Here is a 19373-nt window from a genome sequence, read left to right on the forward strand (position 1 = left end):
CGGGCGAAGGGGCGGAGATAGCGAATGAGGGCGGACACAGCGAGCCTGCCGGTCGAAGCCAGACTTTCGAATCGGTTCGCACTTAACTCTTTGGCTGAGACCGAGTCTTCTTCCGTGAGCAGGTCAGGTCTGAAGTAGGAATAAGAATCAGCCGCTGTGAGTGGGCTATGAATCCAAGCAGAGGTAAAACACGTACGAGAATCTCTGCGTTGTCGAAGACAGAGGAGGTGTGTCGGGAAATGAGGTTACAAAGATGTAGGTCACACTGTATTAACAAATGATGAATCGGTGTGAAGGATACATGGGGCTCCTTAGTGCTGCTCTTGCAACTTTTCTGAAATCTGACATGATTTCAAAGTAAAATTGAGAAGAAATTGTGGTAGACCACAGCTCTAACCTGGGCTTCCCTTGTGGCTCAGACGGTAAAGAATCTGCCTGCAACGCTGGAGACCTCGGTTCGATCCCTGGGTTCAGAAGATCCCCTGGAGGAGGGCGTGGCTACCCACTCCAGTACTCTTGCCATGGACAGAGGGAGCCTGGCGGGCTACAGACCATGGGGTCTCAAGAGTCGGACAGGACTGAGCGACTAAGCAGAGCACACACACAGCTATTACACCAGAAAACGGAGAACCTTGGCTCTCAAAGCCTGAAGAATCCCCATGGACAGAGGAACCTGGCGGATTTCATTCCTTGGGGTCGCAGTTCAGTTCAGTCGCTTGGTCGTGTCCGACTCTTTGGACTCGCAGAGTCGGACACAACTGCGCGACCAAGCACACTGCATTGGCTCTCAAAGCTAATGCGATTTTCTCAACCTACTCAGCGTGCGTGATAAGTCGCTTCAGTCGTGTCCGACTCTGCCATCCTATGGACTGTAACCCGCCAGGCTTCTCTGTCCATGGGATTCTCCAGGCCACAATATTGCCAGGAGTTGCCATGCCCTCCTCCAAGGGATCTTCCCTACCCAGGGGTCGAACACACGTCTTTAAGTCAGCTGTATAGGCAAGCGAGTTCTTTTACCACTAGCGCCACCTGGGAAGCCCCCACCTCCAAAGCCTGCTTTTTCCCATCACCTAGTTATTTCATAACCTGTCATTCCTTATTTTTGTTATGCCTTCCTCCACTATTATCCTCCGCTTTACCCCTCATTGTCACCAGCAAAACTGTACCCATCCTTCAAGGCCCAACTCACTTGGTAAAATTCCCTGCCATTTACAATAGAGATGAAAGTGTCTCTAGATACAAATTGGTCTCTTATTCATCCTGTATTCTGTATCCCCACTCACCATACCTAGTGAGTATGTGGTAAACGGACTTTGAAGTAATAAAAGATAAATATTAGATTATCATTAGTCATTGACTCAGTAGTTTGGGTGGTGAAAGCAAGTGACCTTGAATCTTTGGGAACAGACTTGCTATTTTTGGAGAGCTGCTTAACAAGTCACTGGGAATGTATGTGACCTTTTTTATAGTCCACATCAGATAACATGATGGTAAACCATTATTTGCTTGGCCCTAATTTTGCTTTGAGTCCCTCAGTTTGACTTCCCATAATTGTGACCTTGTGGTATCTCACAAAGAGAAAAACTGTCCATATCTGCCACTCAAGCATCTCCATCTATTCTATACCATCCAATGAAGATATTCTGTTCACTTTTCTTTCAGAACGTCTTCCAATCAGATTTCTTCCTCACTCTAAGATTCCAAGACTCACTTCCTATCTGGAGCACCGTAACCTCATTGAATCTGGCCTTCCTGACACTTCCTCTTCACACCAGCCTACTGCATTCCACTTCCAGATGAGTATGTTAAATGCTAAATTAAGATTTGCATCTCCTCTATGTTACCATCACACCGATCATCACGTTTCTTGCATGCTCATACACTGCCCTCATTAAAGCTCTTATGCACGTTTTCCTCAACCATGTAATTTAGTGCTTAATTTTCAGTTCAGTTCATATCCGACTCTTCAAGACCCCATGAATTGCAGCACACCAGGCCTCCCTGTCCATCACCATCTCCCGGAGTTCACTCAAACTCACGTCCATCGAGTCAGTGATGCCATCCAGCCATCTCATCTCTGTCATCCCCTTCTCCACCTGCCCCCAATCCCTCCCAGCATCAGAGTCTTTTCCAATGAGTTAACTCTTCACATGAGGTGGGCCAAAGTACTGGAGTTTCAGCTTTAGCATCATTCCTTCCAAAGAACACCCAGGGCTGATCTCCTCTAGAATGGACTGGTTCGATCTCCTTGCAGTCCAAGGGACTCTCGAGAGTCTTCTCCAAGACCACAGTTCAAAGCCATCAATTCTTCAGTGCTCAGCTTTCTTCACAGTCTAACTCTCACATCTATACATGACCACTGGAAAAACCATAGCCTTGACTAGACGGACCTTTGTTGGCAAAGTAACGTCTCTGCTTTTCAGTGTACTATCTAGGTTGGTCCTAACTTTTCTTCCAAGGACTAAGCATCTTTTAATTTCACAGCTGCAGTCACCATCTGCAGTGATTTTGGAGCCCCCAAAAATAAAGTCTGACACTGTTTCCACTGTTTCCCCATCTATTTCCCATGGAGTGATGGGACCAGATGCCATGATCTTCGTTTTCTGAATGTTGAGCTTTAAGCCAACTTTTTCACCTCCTTTCACTTTCATCAAGAGGCTTTTGAGTTCCTCTTCACTTTCTGCCATAAGGATGGTGTCATCTGCATATCTGAGGTTATTGATATTTCTCCCAGCAATCTTGATTCTAGCTTGTGCTTCTTCCAGCCCAGCGTTTCTCATGATGTACTCTGCATAGAAGTTACATAAGCAGGGTGACAATATACAGCCTTGACATACTCCTTTTCCTTAATTTTATAATTATATATATTATATATATATATATAATATATATATATATATATATATATATATATATATAGAGAGAGAGAGAGAGAGAGAGAGAGAGAGAGAGAGAGATGCTTCCCAGGTGGCCAATGGTAAAGAATCCACCTGCCAAGCTGGAGACACAGGTTCAATCCCTGCATCGGGAAGATTCCCTGGAGAAAGAAATGGCAAACTGATCCAGTATCCTTGCCTGGGAAATCCCATGGCGGGCTACAGTCCATGGGGTCTCAGGGTCGGACATGACTTAGGGACTAAGCAACAAATATATATGACTTCCACAATTAAATCATGAAACTATTCCTCTGGGAGATTTACCTCTTTTATACATACAAAACCCATCATACGATGTTAGATAAAATTCCCTAAATAGTAGCTTAAGTTTAGACAAAAGGTGGAGAAATGGCCTTTTGAATTTCAACAAAGAATGAAAGGCAGCCCACACTTTGGAAGGAAAATGGTTAAGTATGCAAGAGACATTGGTTGGAGACAGTTAAAAAATGATCCACACTGCTATTAAGAACTGTTTTTTTAACCATTTAGAGATCACCAATGCCTTTGCATAGTTTCTTAAACTTATAAGGGCTCTTTTCATTAAAAAAAAAATACATTTTGTAAAAAACATTAGGGGTTTCATGAAATCTACTCCACTGTCTCCAATCTCCCCAGGTTATTAAAATTTACAAGATCTCACCCTCAGGTTATTTCAGAAGGAAAAAAAGGTTTTGGAGAACACTAAAAAAAGGTATCATCTTAATTTTATCTGTGATTGTAAACTAGTTTGGTAAAATGTAGTTTAGGTGATCAGGGGAAAAAAAGTCAAATTCCAGAAATGCCATGAAATTTTCAAACTCTCTGGAGAAACTGGGAAGAAATAGGCAAGCAAGAGGGCAGAAAAACTCAACAGTATAAAACCTCAACTCCAAAGCTGATCATCATTGTCCTTTAGAGCACTCTTTCTGTAACACACCAGGTAGATGATATTGGGAGTTCCTTGAAAAACGGTTTCATGATCAGGTAAAACTAAAAACAGTAGGTTAAAGAAAAAACTTTCCTAAAGTTTAAAATATGCTATTATAGCTCTAAGAGGCTTCCCAGGTGGCACAATAGTAAAGAATCTACCTGCTAATGCAGGAGACCCAAGAGACCCGGGTTCCATCCTTGGGCTGGGAAGATCCCCTGGAAGAGGAAATGGCAACACACTTCAGTTTTCTTGCCTGGAGAATCCCATGGACAGAGGAGCCTGGAGGGCTACAGTCCACGGGGTCTAAAAGAGGTGGATATGACTGAGTGATTAAGCACACACACACTGAAGCTCTAAGAAGGGAGTGTGCTATATACAAACATTTCCAAAATATTTTTGATAATAAATTCCCAGAGCATTTCCAAGGAAATACCAGGGACTGGTATTCCAGAATCTCATTTTTGAGAAGCACTGTCCTATAGATTTAAAAACTCATGCCTTAAATGTTAAACTTCTGTGAAAACGGTCATCACAAAAGTGAGTCAAAAAATAAACATTTGGGCTTTTGGGGCCTTAAAAAAAGTTTTTGTTTTAAAGAAAGGATCTTCTCTTAGTGGAAAGGTCATTAAATGGGGCAAAAAACCCTAATTACTGATTTTAAAGGTTTGGAGCAATACAGTGGTTCTCAACCTAGATGCATATTAAAGTCACTGTCCACCACCTTAAAAAAAAAAAAAAAAGAAAGAAAATCAATATCCAGGTATCATCCCAGACCAATTAAATATGACTTTTTGAGGGTGGACCCTGGGTATTGACTATTGTACCCAGATGATTCCAAGGTGTACTAATGGGGTCGAGTACACTAAAAGCTTAAGGGAGTCACAAAGGTCTAATTACATTAAAAGACAAGGAAAAAAAAGCTGCTAGTAATGGTTTCAAGTGTTAAAAGAAAAAGCTTTTTTGATTTTTCTTCTTTAGACAAACCTCCAAGTCATAAGGATTCATGTTCAGACTCAAGCTGAACAGTGTATGCAAAGATATAAGAATGCCTAATAACTCCTGTACATAAATCTGGTTAATGGACTTTCAATTCCTGCAGGCAGAATATTCCCTTTTTTTAAAAAAAATAATTAATCCTTTCTGATCATATATGCTGGAAACGTATGTTTCGGTCAGTCATCATACAGCAATGAACTAAAATTACTTAACCTTTTAGAAACAAAATCAAGGATTCACAAACTATGGCATTTTATTTCAGAGCCTTTGCTTACATTTGTACAATATATTACATAATTCTTCATTGTTTGCAGATCCTAATATATACTTTATAGCTTTTATTCTATAAGCTTTTCTTCAAGGTTTTGCTGTCAACAAATCTTTACAGTCCTGTACAAATTTGAATAACTTGAAACCATTTTCAACAAAATTAGTTACTGTAAGCACACACTACAAGACTGAAAATGCTTTTCTTAGAAAAGTTGAATGTAAAGGATTCTGACACGTTAGCATCTACAACAAAACGCTTCGAAATTCTCACATGTCGTATTGCCAGAAAACAAATAAAACATGCCAGCTCCATCCAAAAAAAGTACACAGAACTACAATTAAAACAGTAAAACAGTCTGTACAGTAAAGTACTGTGTATTAACAGTGCCAGGTATTAAATAGCTTGAATGAACACATCCGCAATATACAAATGTCTTACAAAGGTGTAGAATTAAATACAAGTGCCAAACAGAACAGAGATTGGAATCATACAACATAAAGTCAACACAAGTGAAAACAATTTTGCGTTCATTTTGGATTTTATACAAGGCATTTAATTTTTATAGGCCTACCACCCCAATTAGCTATTTATACTTAAAATAACAACCATCCTTTTGAGACAGTTCATAGCAACAGCCTTGAACCATACTAATAAAGTTTACTTGTTCCTGAAGTCCTCTTGTTGTAGCTTATAATAAAATAAGCAATACAAATGAATTATCTGTATTTAAGGAAAAAGAAACATTTACAAGAAAACACAAAAATATAACTGTTATAATTCATTATGAATAAATATACACTTTGAACTGGCTAAGTACAATCTTTATACATTGTTTAAGATTTAATACAGTTTATTAGCCATTTTCTTTTTTCACACAATGTATTATATCAAAATTAAAAAAAAATACTGATTTATAGAAAAATGGCAAAGTACAGTAGTTCCATTCCAATTTGAAGGGGCATGAAAAGCCACTGCAAGACCTTTTAGCCTAATTCAAACCTGTAAACATGTTCAGTCTTTTTTAAAGAGAATCTTTAATATTTGGTTATCAGGATTGATGTCTAACATCCTGTTAACTGCAGGTTTTGAATGTATTACATGTGCTTGACTTATACAATTAAAGCCACCGTAAGGTGACTTGCTTTAAAAAACAATTAGCTTGTACAAATGAAAATAGGTTCATATTTTTTCATAAATAAATGGAAAAATATCAAATGTTCCAGCTTTAACAAAATACAAGGGAATAGATATACAGTAAGTTTTCTTAACATGTTCTGGCCACCCAATGACTACGCTTACTGTATTGTCTCTACAGGCAGTGAAAAGCCTCCATTTGCCACAGTGGAAGGCCTTCAAGTTACCAGACACACAATTCCCAGACAAGTTGGAAACAATTATTGCTTGAGGAAAAGCAGTCCATTGTACTTTTTCTTCATAAAAAAAGTGCACTTAAGTGCCAAGTCAGCTTGTCAAGAAACAACTTTAAATATAAAATAGTGCTTGTCTGATTTGTTTGTGCCGCTGTGCAGTATAAAAAGGCGTGGCCTCAGAGCCGGAAGTGCGCAGTGCCTGGCCAGCCCCGCCGTCACCTGCACTCCACCGACACTCCGTTCTGAGGCGCGCCGGACATGGGCGGTTCAGCCAGCGCCAGCATGACAGCAGCCGTTATGGAGCTGGACGAAGGCGACGACGACGACGACGAGGTGGCAGCACCTGAGCGGAAGGGAAGCCGAGAGCTTAGTAACTGCAGAAAGAAGCAACACACTAGTCCTCTAAACTGAGACTCTGCTGTAGTCTCCAGAATCATTTAGCTTACCACGAGAGCAGTCAAGTTTTAGGATATCATAATGTACACAAAGGAGAATCTAGCGCGCCTCAGGTAAGGAGACACTGCCAAACTACAGAAGTAACAACAAAGGAGAGACCAGGGAACGTTCCTGCACTGTTCAAAGGAAAATAAACTGTGGGCTCTGTCCATGGAGATATGGAAATAAAATAAAGGGTAGACTTTCAGTAATAATGAAACCAATGCCAAAAAAACCTTGGAATTCAATAGGAAAATCTGTAATCTATCCCCTTCCAATTCCTATATCTTTCTGCTTCTGGAGTTCCTTATGAAATGAAATGGTGATGAGATTTGAGGGCTAACTGCTTTGTAAAGTTGGGAAAAATAACTACTACTACACATCACATCGTAACTACTGCCTTTTGTTCCACTTGGTTTACAAAGCAAATGACACATTATTATTTTCCTCAAAGAAATTCTCTCAGTGTTATAAATCAGTGGTTGAAAACTTGTTTTGTATGGAATACATGCACAAGGTTAAAAAAAAATCATTCAGAGATGGGAAATAAGGGGTAAAAATGAATCTTCCTCTGATTCAGGACCCTCCTCATCTTCCAAATTCTCCTCCCCACTGTTACCCCACTGTTAACAACTGCGCCACCATCTTTAAAACGCCACAAGAGGGACTGGTAAATTACTGCCCCAGGGCCAAATCTGGTCTGCCTATTTTTGTTAAGAAAATCTGATTGGAACACAACTATGCCTATTTGTTTAGATCTAGCTTATGGCAGATTTCATACATACGATGATAGGGTCCAGTAGTTCTAGAGACTACAAGGTTCACAAAGCCAAAAATATTTATTATGTCTCTACAGAAAATGTTTGCAACCCCAGTTCTAGAGGAATTTTATCTGTAGAATCTAGACACATGACATGCATATTTAAAATGAAAACACTAGTAACTTCGTTTTTAAAAATGCAAGTGGAAGCATAGTACAGAGTCTAACTAGGTTTTTACACTTAACAATCTGAGATGTTCCTTATCAGTACATATACAGATTTACCTTTTTCTTTTCAAAGCTGAATAGTTTTCCATTATATTTATGAACCGCAAATACTTTAATTCCTAGCCTTTTGCTGTTACCAACAACAAATGAATACTTAAGAGCATTATAAATAAAAATTTAAGTATTTAAATATATTATTGGAGAATACAATTTAACGATTTCTATCTTCTACTATAAAAACTACCATAACAAACTTTTTTGTGGCCACATATTCTTCCTAGGGACCCATTCTTGGACTTGGAGGTAGCTAGTTGTCCAAAGACATGGTCAAACCATTTCCCAAGATAATTGGGCCTGTGGTCCATCTACTTCATTTTATTATGCTTTGCTTTACTGTGCTTCAAAGATACTGTTTTTTTACAAACTGAAGGTTTTCGGCAATCTTGTATCCAGCAAGTCTAGTGGCACCATTGTTTCCAAACAGTATTGCTCACTTTGTGTATGTGTCACATTTTGATAATTCTTACCATAATTCAAAGTTTTTCATTGTTATTATATTTGTTATGGTGGTGGGAGCAGTGAGTTTTGATGTTACTATCAAAATTGCTTTGGGATATCATGAACCATGCTCATTATTATAAAAGACAGTGAACTTTTTGATTACTAAAATAATAACAAAGGATTTAGAATAAAACAAAAACTTAAGCTGATGGAACAGCAGCAGGGTTTGAGAAAACTGACTTCAATTCTGAAAGAAGTTCTACTGTGGGTAATATGCCATCAAACAACATTGCAGAGAAATCATTCATGAAAGGAAAAGCCAATTGGTAGAGCAAACTTCAGAGTACTACGATGTAGTCTTATGTTAAAAAACTGCCACAGACACGGCAACCTTCAGCAATCACCACCCATCAACATCGAGGCAAACCCTTCACCAGCAAAATGATCACAATGAAAGCTCAGATGCTGGCTAGCATTTTTAGCAATTAAGTATTTTCAACTGAGGTATGTTTATTATTCTTTGGAACATGATGCTATCGCACACTTAATAGACTACAATACAGTGTAAATATAACTTTCATATGCACTAGAAAACCAAAGAAATTCCTATGACACGTTATTGTGACATTTGCTCTTTTGTGACAGTATGGAAACGAACCGACAACATCTTGGAAGTAGGCCTGTACTTTGTTTCAGCAGCCTTGTCAGAGTAAAACAACCCCCTTCCCTCAGATTTTAACCTCTCTCACTCCCTCTGGTCCTTCAGGTTCAATGCAAATGCTACAGCCACTCTGAATCTAACACAACCCACCCAATCACTGCCTTAGCGTTGCTCCACTCTGTTCACGGTGCTTTGTACTATCTGACATATTACTAGTTGTTGGGGGGGAAAGCAGATGGTAAGCTCCATGAAATTGAATATTATGGTTTGAGATAATTGTTTTAGATAAAGTTTTTCCATTTTATAGATGAAGAAAATAAGCCAGAGCGGTTATTGCCTGAAGAATCACAGACACAGTTCACATGAGCCCAACTGTCGAGTCAAAACTCCTTTGTGTTTAGGTAAAGTAAGGTAAAAACACTTACTTTCTCTTTCTTTCTTCTTTAAACGCTTTCTCCTCCGATCTATGGAAGCTACTTCAGATTTTAATGATAGATAATGTTTTCTGATTTCTTGCAGTTTTTCTTGAAGAATTGTGATGCGTTCAGCACTTGTCATATTTTCCAGGTCCGCTGTGAATTTAAAACTTTCATTAATATGCATTTGTGAACAAAATTTTAATATATTTGAGAATATATAGTGTGGTTGCAGAATGAGGTCAAGACAGAGAAACTTTAAAAAAAGGCTTATAAATATTGTTTGCCTGTTTTCTCCCCAGCCTAAAAAAATACCCAGCAATAATACATGCAAGGTAATTTTTGAATGAATATGTAGAATTAAAGATCTTATGACCTAAATAAACATGGAGGTTAAAATTTCCACATTTGTGCCCCACCGCCCCCTGCAAAAAAATTCACATATGTGTACAGCATCACCACAGTACATCATTAAAAATACTTAAAGACACCAAAATGTTTAAATTGCATATATTTTTGAATGTTAGAACTCTGAACAAAATTTTTTCTTGTCTTTTTTGTTATTTTTTTGATTTTTTAAATAAGTATGCATAACTTTAAAATTGTTAGAAAAATTTTCAAATGCTCTGAAGCAATTTTCAATCTCCTAAGAACATTTCCTTGCATGAGAAACTCTGGAGCATTCTCTTTTTAAGAAGAAAAAAAAAACTTGTAATGGCTATTTTTCAGGTATACAAAGGTACAAAGAGTAGTATAACAGAGTCACATATACTCATCCAGCTTCAATAATTAGCAATTCATTGTAAATTCTGTCCCATGTATACCCTAAACAATCCACTTCCCAGGAGCAACACTAGATTTTTTATAGTAAATTTCTGACATTATATCAGAAATACCTAGTCAAGGTTGATATGTGCCTCAAACGCCTTAACATACTGAGTAAGTCAGACAGAGAAGGGGAAATATCACATGACATCATTTATATGTGGAATCTAAAAAATGATGACAAATGAACTTACAAAACAGAAAAAGACTGACAGAGAACAATCTTCTGGTTGCTGGGGGGAGAAGGATGGCGGGAAGGGATAGTTAGGGAATTTGGGGGACATGTACACACTGCTGTATTTAAAATGGATAACCAACAAGGGGAAAAAAATTACTGGGAAGAAGTTTCTATTGCTTCACCTCTGACTTAGCATATGTCACTTACACATCTGAAAACTCCATTTGTAAACTTTGGGTAATCGATTACTGGGTTCCTTGAGGTCAGCATCCTTATCGCCATTCTTTCCGCATTTTCCTGGAGACTGCGTCCTAGCAGGAGATTTGGTACCATGAGCCTTCATCCCAGTGGAAACTGATTTGATGGGCTGAGTCTTAGTTACACTTTCACCAGCAGAAAGTTCTTCACTATCACTACTATTTGCTGAAAAAAAAATTTTTTTAAAGCATTAGTAAACAGAAAAGTAATCATAATTTGTTACAGATTTTAGTGGACAATTTAAAAATTAACCATTTCAATTCACTACTACAGTAAAGAACTTGCTTTACAGACCCTGACTAAAAACTTGGAAAATCATCAAGTATAAACATAGCAGCACAGCAGTTAAGGAAAACAAAAACTCTTCTTACCTGAATCGCCAATAATGTATTTTTAAAAAATACTCAAAGTAATCTTTCATTATATCTGGTAGATTACCAAATACGCAGTAATTATTTAAATAGCTTTTAACTCTACTATATTAAAATATATATAGAGAGAGATAGTAGAATACAGCATTTTTTTAAATAAATCATATGAAATCTTCTTAATTTCACATTTTAAATTGTGTACATGTGACACTTTCCTACTTCTCTGGCCAAATCAATGACACATAATCATTACATTCAATAAAGAGTTCTATGAAAATAAATTCTAAATTTTAATATATACAATAATTTCTTAAGAAACTCCTACATCATAACCTGTTGACTAAAATAAATCATAGGTTTTACCCTGATAAATATATTCAGTAATTTATGAAGAATTCAGAAGTCTATGCAATAATGTTAAATCTGCCTTTGGTGATTAAAACCTCAACAAAGTGTGTGCGTGTGTGTGAGTGTGTGTGTGTGTGTGTGTGCGCGCGCGCGCGCATGCGCGCGCACGTACTCAGTCATGTCTGACCCTTTGTGACTTTATGGACTGTAGCCTGCCAGGCTCCTCTGTACATGGAATTTCCCAGGCAACAATACTGGTGTGGGTTGCCATTTCCTACGTCAAGGCATCTTCCTGACCCAGGAATCGAACCTCTGTCTCTGTTTATCTCCTGCATTGGTAGATGGATTCTTTATCACTGTGTCACCTGGGAAGCCCAAAGCCTCAGAACCAGAATGGAAATCTTTAACATCTTGACATGTGAATAGGTGATGGAATTGCTATTTCCATAAATTACCTCTTTCTGGATACAAAGCATTACTGTAGATTCTATGCGAGTTAATTCATGACTAAATTATTCTCAGAGAACTGTTTCCTCATTCTGATTTACCAAGATATAAGTCCAATAATTAAGATGTTAGAATATATGATCAACAGTTATAGCTCAAAACTATATGAATATGTCAACTGACTTGTTGAAAATGAGCCCTCTTGGAGAATGTCATTTAAAAGTCTTAAAAATAAAAACATCACAATGTAATTAAAAAACAGTCTTGAATATCCTTTCAGTTACTCCATATGTGGCATCAATCTGGCATCAAATTTATCCATTTTCTTTTATCAATTCTTAATTTAACAATAGCTACCCTCCAAAAAATATAGTTCAGCTCTAAAAAACGGAAAAGTATTCCAGATAGCAAACACACAGAACAACTCCTCCCCACTGTGGTGTTCAGGAGTAAAGAAACTACACCACTCTTTGGTACATGTCTTGAAAGAATCCCTTCCCAGTCCGCCCACTGCTGCTCTGGAACCCCTGGCAACTCCTAGCTCAGCCACCCAAGGCTTGGCCCCACTCTGATGCAGTGGTCTGCCTCAGCTCGGCTTTCATGGCCTCGCTGAACACAGCCGCCCGGGGCCCCAAAGGATGCCATATTCACCGCCTGGAAGTCATATGGGCTCAGCAGAACCGCGGGGAGCTGGCCGCAAAACCCTTTTCTGCACTGAAGTGCAGGCAAGCCGGCCGATAGCAAAGGTCAGGCAGTGGAGGTGGCAGGAGTCTCCTGGAAGAGCAGCAGGAGGTCAGTGTGGGGCACCTGAAAAAAAATTCTTTACATATTTTCTGCTTCGTACTTTGTCTATGAGAGAGAGAAAAAACGTGCAGCTCTCAGGAGAAATACAATATATATATTCCTGTAGACTGATAAATAAGAATCATTGCTAAAGTCATTAGTTAGAACATATTTAACCCACGTATTCTTAGAGCTGCTCGAATACACAGTTCAGGATATCGAAGATAAAGATAGTAGGCTGCAGCTATTGGAATTATAGCTCTAAAGCTATCTTGATTGTTCTCTTCTAGGCTGATTTTGCCTGAATGGATTACAAAGCAATCAGTTTCACTGTAATAAAAAGAATATGTAATTCAAGTATTTAATAATATGTAATATATATAATGCAAAAGAATTTGCACATAAAACTAACAAAAATGTTGGTGTTTATATTATACTGGGTATTATTTTTTAAAAAGATTACCTGAATCAGCAATCAATACCACTGCTGAATAACAGCAAATTGCTCAATCCTAGAATCTACCTACAGTCAAAAGAGACTTCTGTGTGATTTTTGCAGGGGTAGAGACAACAATCAAAACATTAACTATCCCATATCCTAAATACCCTTTTCTTAAAGGGGGAAAAAAACATATCCACCATTATCTTCATATTTAAAAAATTAGAGATTTCACACTTACTGCCTTTTCCCTTCTTTTTGTTGTTTACCACTGTAGATTTATGGCTTCGTTTCTGCTTTTTTGATGAATTTCCTCCTCCCTGAGCTTCTTTCACTCTTTTCTGACCTGTACAGGCTTTGATGGGGGGAAAAAACTATTAAGTAACACAAAATAAAATCAAGCTTGTCCCCAGGTATAAATTAATTCCACATTTTAGAACAGACCAATTCTGAAACTATAGATGTTCTTTGAGATTTACAAGTTATCATAGAAATTATTAGAATTTTAAAAGTCATTAATGAACTGAATTATAACACATAATAAAACTAGAGTTTTTTAAAAAAGCAAATAAAGCACTACCCTGGTGGCTGAGTGGTAAAGAATCTGCCTGCCAATGCAAGAGACATGGGTTCTATCCCTGGTCTGGGAAGATCCCACATGCTGCAGAGCAGCTAAGCCTGTGTGCCACAGCTACTGAGCCCATGCTCTGGACCGCAGGAGCTGCAACAACTGAAGCCCTCGTGCCCTAGAGTCCGGCTGGGCAACAAGAGAAGCCAGTGAAATGAGAAGCCTGCACAGAGCAACAAAGAGTAGGCCCTGCTCACCACTACTAGAGGAAAGCCTGCACAGCAACAAAGACCTAGCACAACCAAAAATAAATAAACAAATAAAAATATAAAAATAAAAACAAAGCATGCACATCCTTCTTGGCCAATGGTTAACATATATACCGTTTACAAATCCAGTACAGTAGTTCTAAAAAACATTTCATCTTCTTGGTAGGAAGTTATTCCAAAATATTATAAAGTCTCGCGTTTCTTCAAGGATTAGCCCGTCTTACTTTCCCTGATGTCCAGGGTATTCCAAACTACAGTTTCTCTACTTCTAATAGGATCCTTAGCATCTGCTGTGTTTCTAGAGTTCTAATTGTATGTATTGTTTTTCAGACTATATAGTAATCTCTTTTTCCTGAGACTTATAAAGTCTTATCTCTAATCCACTGCAGTGTCAGATACTATTAATATAACCACAATACAATCAATACTGAGAGAGTCAGTTCCTAGGCAAGTTGATAGGGAGTCTAGGGGTCCCCAAGGAGAGAGGGGTCTGGAATTCTCAAGGAGGAAGAAAGGACAAGCTTTTTTTTTTATTTTCTCCACATTCCTTAGGATTATATAACAATAATGTATCCTGCCTAAGGACAGTCTTTGGAGTCAACCTTTTGTTATCTTAAAATGTTAATTATGGGAGTAGACCTGGTCTTTACAAGGATGTATCTTGCCTGAGGACAGTGTTACCTTAAGATGTAAATTATGGGAGTGGGTCTGATGAAGTCTTTACAACCTCCAGACCTTCTCTGGATTATATAACCTCATTGTTAACACTAGCAAGCGGGTACTCTTTCTGCCCCCTTCTGATGCCTATGTCAGAAGCTTTCTCTATCTCCTTTATACTTTAATAAAACTTTATTACACAAAAGCTCTGAGCAATCAAGCCTTGTCTCTGGCCCCGGATTGAATTCTTCTCCTCCGGGAGCCAAGAATCCTGGTGTATTCGCGTGATTCAACAACAACCTTTCAATACTATGATAAAATTATGCCATGTTTGTTACTGTTGCTGCTGCTAAGTCACTTCAGTCGTGTCCGACTCTGTGTGACCCCAGAGACGGCAGCCCACCAGGCTCCCCCGTCCCTGGGATTCTCCAGGCAAGAACACTGGAGTGGGTTGCCATTTCCTTCTTCAATGCATGAAAGTGAAAAGTGAAAGTGAAGTCGCTCAGTCGTATCTGACTCTTAGCGACCCCATGGACTGCAGCCTACCAGGCTCCTCCGTCCATGGGATTTTCCAGGCAAGAGTACTGGAGTGGGGTGCCATTGCCTTCTCCCATGTTTGTTACTAAAAGTTTCTTAATCCTGTTACAATGGTAACATATACAAGACATGGTTTTGTTGGTAAAAAAAATTGAACAAGCTATTTTAAATGTTTTGTTTGCAACTTTTTAGTTGTTTTTTTAATGGGTTACATCTAATTGATAACTTTTCCTAAGGCTATTTTAATATAACAAGGTGAACCATAAAGAAAGTGATTTAGATATTACCTATATTAAAGTACAGAATCTTAACAATTGCCATATTTCTCTCCAAAAGAGTTTAATTCTGAAACTTTCATCTCCAAGAAATAAAAAGCTTACTGTAGGCTAACCTGGAAGGCAATCTGGAATCTAAATTGTAAAACTTACATTTTTACTTTTAATATAAAGTCACGTCTTCAATATCTGCAGATAAATTTGCTCCTTTTGCAGACAAAAGGAGCCATATGAAACAGGTGCTTAAGAATTTATTTTTAAAGAGATACAAATTCTAATAAGTTCTGTAATATGCTTTGATTTGATAAGACAGATATATCCTAAATGAAGTTCTCAAACTGCTTACTTTTTAACCTAGTTAAGATTAAGATTCAAAAGGGTAATACTGACCTAGTCTATCAGAAGACAAGCTATCAAATTTCTTGTTGAAAACACATCTCAATCTTTCATAAGATATGAGGAGCACGGTGAGGATGCAACCTCTTCAGAATTATGATTAAAAGTTCATTATATTATTATTGAAAGCTTTTCTAATCATCTGCAATAAATGCTTCTTTTATCTTGAGGATATTTATGCCTGGATAATTCAATTCCATGAGAAAGTACAACACACAAACATAATCACAGTAGCTATGTGTGTAAATATTTAAATAAAAAAAGATCATTGAAATCTGCAACTATCTTTTTTACTTAATATTTTTTGAAAAATGTTTTAAGACAAAATTATTTGTATGATAGTTATGTCAATTATGTCTCAGGGAAACTAGAAAAAGAAAAAAAAGGTTTATGAGAGAAAACTTAAAGTTAACTAATTTGGTCTAGATTGTATCTCTTTAAGTTTACCTAAAAACCTGAAATCAGTATAATAAAATCTGATATGTTACTTAACATACATACCCGAGTGCTTTACACTGGAAAAGTGTGTTTCAAAGCCAAGTGTCAGCTTACAGTATACTGTTTTAAAGACACCTGAATGAAGTGGTTTATAAGAAGAATGATGTCAGAAGTATAGCTATGGCACCAATAAAAAGGCACCAAGACTTCAGGAAAGTACAACACAGACATTGGTCCTTCAATTTGGAAGCTAGGCAACCAAGAAAGCATCCAATTCCTTTACAAACTCTCACACAGTAGTCAGGCTCAAAGATCAGTTTGACATGGTTATCTGAGGAGAGCACAGCCTGGACAGTTGGTTGCTCCAAACCCCTACAAAGAGTACTTTGGTTAAGGGTGGACGAGTCCATCAATAAATCAAAATGTTAGTGAAAAACTGCATGGGACAACTGCAAAAACAACATTAAAGAAATATATTTAAGCTGCTCATGCCGTGTAGTCAACCAGTATATAATGAGTTTTCAAACAGGTCTGGATTTGGGCCTGGGTGCATTTTCTATTAAATAGCACATGATCTGGTCCACTGTGAAACGTCACAGGTGGCTGAAGTGAAACAAACACTCAATTCTCAAGCTGTTAAATGCATCCCATCCTCCATTACCCAAATTACCTTTCACATGGCCATTTTCACCATGTTCACACAAGTACTCCTCGTAAACACCTCACGTTATAATGAGGGACATGAAACCCCTGAAACTGTAAGGGGGGGAAAAACCGTAAACCACGACACTGGGGCCTATGGCCTCACCTTTCTCAGGATGCTCTAGAGCCTCAGGCTGATTGCTGCTGCTCGAGCTCACACTAGCATCAAAGCCCGTGGGCGAGCTGTTCCCTTCTGACTGCAGGTCCTGGAGCTCCCCAGCGACACTGTCCACTTCGATTGTGCTGTCGGTCTCACTCTTGATACTGCGGACTTCTTCATGGTTTGGGGCCAGTGGCTCTGACACTGTTACAGAAGGTGGCTGCCGACTGGCTTCCGTCACGGTGACTGAGGAAGGGGACTCGGGTGTCGTGGGAGGGGTATTGAGCACTGAATTGCTGCCGCTGCTCGGAAATTCCGATTTTTTGTCACTGACCTCCGCTGGCTTCTCCTCAGTGGGTTTGCCCTCTGCACTCCCTGAGGGTGGGGCGGCCAGATCGGTGTTGGGGGAGCAGCTCTCCTCCTCGGCCACAGTCTGCAGGGACCCCTCAGCCGGCCCCTCTTCTGGGGCAGGATGGGGTGGGGAGGCTGCAGCCTCAGTGTCAGAGTCTGAGAAAAGCTCCTTCAGCGTTTTTTTAGGCCACTGACCCTGAATACTTGACCAGACATCTTTTCGATCTTTTGCTCTGCTGTTCTGAAGTCTTTCATCAGAGTTATTTAAAAGTTTTATCCTTTTTTCGGCCACTTCTGAAAATCCTGAATAGAAACCAGTTGTCCGTAGAGACTTTCTTTTCTCCTCCAAACCATTGTATTTCTTAGTTGGTGTCACCTTCGCTTTGGACTTTTCTTCTTCGTCCTCATCTGAGGAGCTATTGCTACTGTTTTCTATGCAAAGGGCTTCTTTGTTCTTGGCCTTATCCTCCTTTTTACTGGGGGAGCCACTTTTTAAACACTCCTCAGTATTGCAGTACCTTCTCTTACCACGTTTCACTGGTGGCTTTGAAGATTTATCAGCGGTGTCCTTTTTAACATCCTTTCTCTTTTTTGTGACTTCATCTTCTTCTTCATAGTCAGTATCTTCAGATAATGCTTCCATATCTTTTCTTAAGCTTTCTGGAGATTTTGACAAGGGTTTGGCTATTACCAAATCTGCGTGGACTTTGTTTTCGTCAAGCAAAGATGAACTGTTCTGTTCCTCTTTGGATGTAACATCATTTCTGTTGTGAGTCAAATGTTCAATCTTAGATTCTTCTTTGCCATGGTTATCTAAGTCTTGAACACTTGTTTCATCCTCTTGCTCACTGTCTTCAGCAGAACTTTCAGAAGCTAGAAAAAAAAGAAAAAACAGTGAGTATGATAAGAATACCAGCAATGTCTTCTCTGGGCCCACTAATATAAACAAGTATTAGCTTGTATGTTTATAAGCACTCCAGGTTGCTAGGTTTTATCCTCATTTTACAACTGAAGAAACCGAGCTTCAGAGAGAAGACCTTCGCCCAGTGATGGGAATGTTGCCTGTCGTGACTACAGTGGGGGTGCCCTGCTGTGTGCTTTTGCCAAAACGCATCACGTTGTAAACACAAAGCTGGTGACTTGCACTGTTTGTAAATTTTACCTCAATAAAGTAATTATAAAAAAGAAAGAATCTTCTCCAAATTTATGAGCAGAACATAGTGGAGTCAGGATGTAGTTCCAGGATGTTCAAACTCCAAAGTGTATATTCTTATAAAAGTGTAGTCTTCACTTTCAATGTAGCAGTGACAACTCAAAAATTTTGTAAGCAATGTATTTCTGCCATAGATGCTTTAAAGAACAACACAATTAACTTTATACAAACATCAGTTCAGTTCAGTCGCTCAGTCGTGTCTGACTTTTTTGCAACCCCATGGACTGCAGCACACCAGGCCTCCCTGTCCATCACCAACTCCCAGAGTTTACTCAAACTCATGTCCATTGAGTCAATGATGCCATCCAACCATCTCATCCCTTCTCCCGCCTTCAATCTTTTCCAGCATCAGGGTCTTCTCAGGTAAGTCAGTTCTTCGCATCAGGTGGCCAAAGTATTGGAATTTCAGCTTCAGCATCAGTCCTTCCAATGAATATTCAGGACTGATTTCCTTTAGGATGGAAAGGTTAGATCTCCTTGTACTTCAAGGGACTCTCAAGAGTCTTCTCCAACACCACGGTTTAAAAGCATCAATTCTTCGGCGCTCAGCTTTCTTTATAGTCCAACTCTCACATCCATACATGACTACTGGAAAAATCACAGCTTTGACTATATGGACCTTTGTCAGCAAAGGGATGTCTATTTTTTAATATGCTGTCTAGGTTTGTCATAGCTTTTCTATCAAAGAGCAAGGATCTTTTAACTTCATGGCTACAGTCACTGTCTGCAGTGAT

The 19373-nt window shown here is 38.8% G+C and overlaps 1 protein-coding gene and 2 long non-coding RNA genes across 8 annotated transcripts in view; 2 read left to right on the plus strand and 1 right to left on the minus strand.

Moving 5' to 3' along the window:
• Positions 1 to 95: 95 nt before the first annotated feature.
• LOC129657906 (uncharacterized) lies at positions 96 to 2293 on the plus strand. Its single transcript, XR_008717163.1, has 3 exons — positions 96 to 227; positions 1663 to 1800; positions 1947 to 2293. It is a non-coding gene; the product is annotated as an uncharacterized LOC129657906 (long non-coding RNA).
• A 2781-nt stretch (positions 2294 to 5074) lies between these two features.
• Positions 5075 to 19373, minus strand: part of ARID4B (AT-rich interaction domain 4B) — a 137713-nt gene continuing 123414 nt past the window's right edge. For 5 of the 6 annotated variants that reach the window (XM_055588624.1, XM_055588618.1, XM_055588633.1 and 2 more), the window contains 5 exons: positions 17082 to 18299; positions 13375 to 13488; positions 10695 to 10910; positions 9494 to 9640; positions 5075 to 6826 (listed from right to left, as the gene is read on the minus strand). In XM_055588624.1, coding sequence (XP_055444599.1) covers positions 6699 to 6826; positions 9494 to 9640; positions 10695 to 10910; positions 13375 to 13488; positions 17082 to 18299 — 1823 coding nt within the window. In that variant the 3' untranslated portion in view covers positions 5075 to 6698. Of the gene's footprint in view, positions 6827 to 9493; positions 9641 to 10694; positions 10911 to 12470; positions 12719 to 13374; positions 13489 to 17081; positions 18300 to 19373 lie in introns of those variants that run through there. The other variant, XM_055588640.1, reaches the window with a different exon arrangement.
• On the plus strand, positions 6834 to 10132 carry LOC129657903 (uncharacterized). Its single transcript, XR_008717162.1, has 3 exons — positions 6834 to 6992; positions 9376 to 9479; positions 9588 to 10132. It is a non-coding gene; the product is annotated as an uncharacterized LOC129657903 (long non-coding RNA).

Source organism: Bubalus kerabau, chromosome 1, assembly GCF_029407905.1.
Source record: "Bubalus kerabau isolate K-KA32 ecotype Philippines breed swamp buffalo chromosome 1, PCC_UOA_SB_1v2, whole genome shotgun sequence".
In the NCBI taxonomy this organism is placed as follows: domain Eukaryota; kingdom Metazoa; phylum Chordata; class Mammalia; order Artiodactyla; family Bovidae; genus Bubalus; species Bubalus kerabau.